Here is a 6,857-nt window from a genome sequence, read left to right on the forward strand (position 1 = left end):
AAGGTGTTGACAACTTAGATGAAAGAAAAAAAAGACTGATAAAAAAAATAATTACTAAATATACAAGAAAATAAACACAATATACAAGTCATTACTATAATTTATTACACTAATACATTTTTTTTATTGTACAATAAACTTTATCCGTTTTTATATATTTTTTAAAATTAAGATAAGATAAGATTTAAGTTAATATTTAGGATAAGATAAAACAAAATTTGAATAAATATATAGTTATACAATGATGATCATATTTAAACAATACAATGATGATCATATTTAAACAAAAACATTCATCAAATTTTAACAGATATTCATAATATGTAAATTAAATATTCATCAAATCCATATTACTCATGGTATACAAACGCTGATCCAATTGTGAAGGGAACTGGTTTTCTTACATTCAATCAAATTTCGCGAGTCCGGGAGGAAAACGACGTCGTAGTATGCAACAGGAGGAATCATCAATCATCACATCAAAACCAACGGACTCCCCTAAAATCTAGGGTTTCTCCTTTCTTCATCTGAAATCTCCGTTGTCTGCATCTCTGAGCCAAACGGAACGCGTCGATACGACGTCGCCGATAAGGGCCCGGAAGGAAGATGAGCAGTACGGTTCCGTTACCGTCGAGCGCTGCTCATGCAAATCTCGATGAGCAGATCGCTCAGCTCATGCAGTGCAAGCCCTTGTCCGAACAAGAGGTACCCTATCTTATTTGGTACTGATTATTTTTTTTATTTTTTTTTCGTTTCCGGAATGAATGTTTCAAATTTGATTTATAGGTTTCATTTTCGTTTTGTTAATTAATGTTGTATGATTTGTTTCTGGATTCAAGGCTGTCTGACTTGGAATTTGAGGCTGTTTCCTTTTTCTTTTCTTTTCCTTTTTAACTTGAAATTATCAAATTACGATGTGGGCGATCTAGGAATTGTGAAATCAGAGGGTTCTTAGAGAAAAAAAAAAAATCAAATCAAATATGTGAGGAAGATCATGCATGGATTGGAGGTGAAACAGATCATTTTGTTGCTGTTCCCTCATTATCCTCACTAAGTATGAAATCCAAATGGAATGTGTGTATGAAGAATTGATAAAAGAAGTGAGCAATGATGTAATTGGATCAGCTTGTGTAATTTACTAGTGGTAGATTTCTTGGAAATGTACATTTACCTGTCATTGCATTGGGAAAGGAGTATGCTGGGAGTCTGGGACATTTGGGACTAAAGCTATAAGCTAGAAGGCTAGAGCTATAAACTAACAATTTAAGCTTTGCTGGATTTATGCATTGAAGTTGCCTTCAATTCGTTTTCTTTTTCAACTCTTGAATTTGTAGAGGGTACACTAAACATTTAAATTTTATTCAAGTATGTATTTAGTTGAGTTTTTGGTATTGTAGCATTGTAGCTTGTATCTTTACCTTTTCATGCCAAAGAATATGTTGACAATGCTGTTCTTGGTTTCCAGCATTGCTACATTCACTTAAGATCTTTTTTTCCAATAAAGAATTTATCAGCATTTTGTTGTTTTTTGAAGGTGAGAGCACTATGTGAGAAAGCAAAGGAAATTCTGATGGATGAAAGCAATGTACAGGTATGCGAGTTTATGGTTGCTACCTTCAAACAGTCAAACTCTATCTCTCGCTATCTGTCTTTTTGTGCGTGTGTGTGTGTGTGTGTGTGTGTGTGTGTTTTGTCCTGTCTTTCAGAGTCCAGGCTTTTTTATTATGGGGTGTTTGGGGCTCTATTGATCAAATTTATTATGGAGTATTTGGGATATATCTACTTCTGTTTTTTGCCTTAATGAACTTCTGTTTTCATGAGCCTTGTGATAAATTCTTGGAACTGTTGAATTTTAACGCCTAAATTGTCAAAAATTAACCTTTTTGCAATTTGCACCAAAGTTTTGGTGTTTGTGTTTCACTTTACAATTAGCATTTGCATAACCATAGCTGCTACTACTTTAAGTTAATGCCACTGAATAATTTGAAATATGAATTTTCTGCTCATGGTGAATTTTATATTTCTTCTACATGGTTGCTAGTGAAGGAGATTGGTTATTATGTTTGTTTTGACATGAGTTTATTAAGAGTTTACTCTTGTTGCTTGTACTTTTTCCCTGATCAAGATAGAATTGATTTTTATTATAAGTCATTTGCTTATCAGCTAGGAACTCTATTCATGACATTCCTGTGCTATTCTGTCAAATCACATTTAGTTTATAAGAAGCTGTTCGTTAGGGAACTCGTGAGTTTATTTGTGAGTGTTTGGGTTGACCCCTTTGTGGCAGATCCTACTTGTATGAGCTACATGAAGTGCATTCACAATTTCACATTAATGCTTGTTAGCCATGGTGTTATAATTTATAAAAATTTCAATGTCTTCCTTGCTGCAGCCTGTGAAAAGCCCTGTGACCATATGTGGTGATATTCATGGGCAGTTCCATGATCTTGCTGAGCTTTTTCGAATTGGTGGGAAGGTACTAGCTACTACTTTTCCCTTGGTGTACCCTATGGTTTTTGGTGCGTTACATTGCCCTTCTATGCAGCATTATGTAATCCATTAACCAACTTTCACTGCATTCTTTTTTGGACTAAGTCACATGTTTGTAATCTCAAAATATTTGGCATTCTTTTAAAAATGAAAACACTTATGCAGCATGTACACATACCAAGAATGTGAATTCCCTTGTTTTAAAATGTGGATGGCAACATGTATTTAGTATTTATGAATTTATGACCAAATTGATGGTTGGGGATGGTGTAGTGCTGTAATATCAATTGCTCACTTGCTGATGCTAATTAGATTTTGGGTTCAAGCCTTATTTAAAGGTTGTTTAAATCATCATTAACCTACCTGATGCAGGGTCTTGTGCACTGAATGTGATCTATATGACTAATTTTGACAATTACTTTGATGATTTCTTCTTACAACATCAGCAGTCTTCTGATAACAGTAAAATATGATTCAATCATATTATCTCAAATAGTTCTTTCATGTATTGCTATTTAGTCAAGGTGAATGGAGAAGGAAGGAGAGCAGCAGATATCTACTTGTACTTTTTCTCTTAGTGAAATGTGCCTGACAAGCTATCTCTTCTGTATTGCTTTTTCACTATACTGGAGTTTTTGCTATTGAGAGGGTTACATGTGTATCATATGTAGGTTGGTTATGCATTATGAAGTGTGCATTATTGACTTTATTTTTCCTATTTCTAATCATGTTTTTGTTTTTTGGCAGTGTCCAGATACCAATTATTTATTCATGGGAGATTATGTGGACCGTGGATACTATTCTGTTGAAACTGTAACGGTAGGTTTTTAAATTTTGTACCATAGCCTGGGATCTAATGTGAAAGCATTTCTGTGTGCTTGTGGTGTATTACTTGTTGATTATAGTTTCTTTTTTGTACTTTCTTAATATTGTGCCTTTTTCTCGCTGTAAATATAATTCCTTTATTGATTAACTTGATTTTCAGCTTTTGGTGGCCCTCAAAGTGCGCTATTCTCAAAGAATTACAATCTTGAGAGGAAACCATGAAAGTCGTCAGGTATACATCCATTGCCCACTGTATATAATCCATATATCTGGATTAGTTTATTTATACTTGAGGAATATTGACTTTCTTATGTTTTCTTATCACACATAAATGTCTAGAAATGATGTTTCCTTTCTTGCAGATTACTCAAGTTTATGGATTTTATGACGAGTGCTTAAGGAAGTGAGTTACCTTTGTTTGCAAACTCCTTGTAAATTTATTCACTGCAAATTGTGTTGCAAAGTTGAGGCAATGCCTTTTTGGGTGGCTTTAGTTGTAGCTTCCAAGAAATGGTATTTGTTTGACTTTTTCAAAGCATCTTGCTTTAAGGTGATGAAGTAGTATATTATGATCTACTCTGTATATGATTAATGGATTTATTTAATTAAAATAGAGGCAAAATGGAGCTTTAGTCTTTAAGTGGAAGGTGATCTGTCAAATTGGCAAGTGTGCAGTTATAGTTTTGAACCTAATGTCTGTATCTTCTGTCAGACATGATTAATCAAGTTGTCTTTTATTGGTAGTTTGATTAAGTATAACAAATAAGAATTAGGTCTCTAAATATTAGGGCATATATTCCAATAAGGTAGGTAAATAAGATATGTCAGATTTATACATGCTTTAGTTCATTGCTAAAATGCTGCAAGAATGCTTTATGTAGTTTGGTATAAGCTGTTGGATAAACTCAGTTGATCTTTAATGGTTCTTAGTACAAGTATATATATATGTCACTTTCTTCTCTCTTTTCTTTTATTAGTAAACCTCTGTAGATTGACTGCAGTTAAATTTCACAGATATGGCAATGCTAATGTTTGGAAGACTTTCACAGATTTATTCGACTATTTCCCACTTACAGCTTTGGTTAGTGTGATCTCTCCTTTCTAAATTTTACTTGCGTAGAATGCATTTGATTTGTTCCTTCCAGTATATGGAGGAGCTCATTTTTAATATTCAAATGATTTTTAGTTGTGGAATTATATGGAATGGTATTGAGTTCTCATGTTCATTCTGCTATATTTCTGGCTAATTGCATATCATCTTCTGTCCATTGGTGCTATAAAATTTTCTTTTCGATTGATACACTAGTCATGCCCTGAGGTCAAATGTATTGTTAACTGTTTTAGATTTTTCAGGCTAGAATTGAGTAAAATCTTCTTGCGGCGCAAGTTATGAATAGTCTTTTTAGGGTTTGTATTTTCTCTACACAAGCATAGTTAAGATTGTTCACATACTTGCAGTGGTGCTACTCCAATGAAATATTCATGTTTAAAGGATTGGCAATTTTTTGGGACACCTAGGGTGTAATCAGATGCGGTTGTAACTTGTAAGGGCTTTTTTACTGTTGACACGTCAAATAAGTACATCTTTAAACTACTCACTGCATTTCTATTCATAAACAATGCTGGAATTCTTAGGTTTTGTAATTTTTCCATACGCAAACGCAAGCATACTTAAGATTGTACCATGTACTGTCCATGGTTCTTTCCAAAGAAAATATTTAATGTTGGTTAAGGTTTGATTAAATTTTGGGACATGGGTTGTAGTCAGAGACAGTTGTGTTTTATGATTGGTGTGTTATAAATCAATCTTTAAACCACTTTCTGCATTTCTCTTCATGAATTATATTGAGTTTGTTACAAGTCTTAACTCTTAAGGATACTTTTGTTTGAAGGTCCACAAGTTACCAATATAATCTTGTGATCTGCCTGACGATAGCAGCTACATCAAACTACATTTTATCTGCATGTTGGTTTTCCAACTGTATAGTATCTTGCTGTTGCATTAAAGTAGGCACAATTTAGTGGGCGTTTTGATCACTAGCATTCTCTGGCTGAACTTATTTATTTATTTATTATATTTTTTTTCCTGGGTATCTTGCTCTTTTATTTTGTCTAAGCCGATTGTTGTGTTTTTTCTTTAAATTACATTTTGTAGGTTGAGTCAGAAATATTTTGTCTCCATGGTGGTCTGTCTCCATCTGTTGAAACTCTTGATAACATTCGTAATTTTGACCGTGTTCAAGAAGTTCCACATGAAGGGGCAATGTGTGATCTTTTATGGTCTGATCCTGATGATCGCTGTGGCTGGGGAATCTCACCCAGGGGCGCTGGATATACATTTGGTCAAGTAATTTGGACTAGTGCTTGCTCTTTGTTTTTCTTTTTAAGTTATATATTTAGCAGTATGATTTCTGTTTTTCAAGTCAAATTAAATCCACTACCTTGCTTTCTGAGTTTAACAGGATATATCGGAGCAATTTAACCATACTAACAACTTGAAGCTTATTGCTCGAGCGCACCAGTTGGTTATGGAGGGATTCAATTGGGCTCATGTAAACATTTGACCTAACCCTTGGTTCTTGGTGTAATTTTACTTGGTAGAATTAAGAATAATGTTTGTTCATTCTGTGCTTGTTCCAGGATCAAAAGGTCGTGACCATATTCAGTGCGCCTAATTATTGCTATCGATGTGGAAATATGGCATCCATTCTGGAAGTTGATGATTGCAAAGGCCATACCTTCATTCAGGTCCGTCTCAAATATTGTGTCATTTTTTTTGGGTCAGACCATGAGGTGTCTTGAGCAGGCCCTAACTATAGAAGGAACCTTTAAGCCCGTACCATACTAAGACTAATCCCCATTCGCACCGGGTCGGCCCAATTAAGGGGCAAAGTGCTGGCCAGATTAGTTTTTCCATACGAGAGGGGGTTCGAACTCTCGACCTCTCGACCTCTCTTAAGGGATGAGAGTCATTTCAGCCACTGACATTGTTTGTGAGATTGGTGTAAGCTAAATGTTGACTTTAAAATTGTACGTTTTGCAGTTTGAACCAGCTCCTAGGAGAGGGGAGCCAGATGTAACCCGACGGACACCAGATTACTTCCTATAAAAACTGTCCGTTGTGGCCCGAAGAGTGGAATTTTGTTCTGAAGCCTCCCGTAGTAGTTGCTTTATGTGTCGGTGACTGCTCTGCTGAATTAATAGTTAAATAATTTATTTAATATGGTGGAATGACGAAGAAGCACTCAGATGAGGCAAGGCAGGTGAGGTTTTCTTTCACTTCAATCAAGAGTTGGTGAAGCTGGCTGGCAATTAGATTGCTGCTTGAAACCATTCACACAGTTAGTTCTGTTGTTCCTCATCCCCCCTTCCCTTTTTTTGTTTCTCTTCACTGTCATTTTCGTATATTTTGTCGTGTCTTGTAGGAAACAATCATTTTTTTTCCTTATTATTTTGATCCTCTGTAGGAGGATGACATTGGTTGCATTTTGTAGAGAGAAGAAGATTGCTTGCTGTTATTTATTTCTATCTTTTTTTTTTTT

The 6,857-nt window shown here is 34.9% G+C and overlaps 1 protein-coding gene across 1 annotated transcript; it reads left to right on the forward strand.

Moving 5' to 3' along the window:
- Positions 1–372: 372 nt before the first annotated feature.
- On the forward strand, positions 373–6,857 carry LOC109160182 (serine/threonine-protein phosphatase PP2A catalytic subunit). The gene is made up of 11 exons (XM_019308396.1): positions 373–705; positions 1,535–1,591; positions 2,393–2,476; positions 3,238–3,309; positions 3,476–3,547; positions 3,678–3,718; positions 4,330–4,396; positions 5,471–5,662; positions 5,778–5,867; positions 5,956–6,063; positions 6,359–6,857. The coding sequence occupies exons 1-11, from the start codon at positions 607–609 to the stop codon at positions 6,422–6,424; spliced, it is 948 nt and encodes a 315-aa protein (XP_019163941.1). The 5' UTR covers positions 373–606; the 3' UTR covers positions 6,425–6,857.

This window comes from Ipomoea nil, unplaced genomic scaffold (assembly GCF_001879475.1).
Source record: "Ipomoea nil cultivar Tokyo-kokei standard unplaced genomic scaffold, Asagao_1.1 scaffold2845, whole genome shotgun sequence".
Lineage (NCBI taxonomy): Eukaryota > Viridiplantae > Streptophyta > Magnoliopsida > Solanales > Convolvulaceae > Ipomoea > Ipomoea nil.

Bases quoted from the DNA above. Each gene is read 5' to 3' on its own strand.
- LOC109160182 (XM_019308396.1), top strand. From the start codon at position 607: ATGAGCAGTACGGTTCCGTTACCGTCGAGCGCTGCTCATGCAAATCTC. The intron at 2,477-3,237 runs GTACTAGCTACT...GTTTTTTGGCAG, and splicing joins TTTTTCGAATTGGTGGGAAG to TGTCCAGATACCAATTATTT. The intron at 3,548-3,677 runs GTATACATCCAT...CCTTTCTTGCAG, and splicing joins GAAACCATGAAAGTCGTCAG to ATTACTCAAGTTTATGGATT.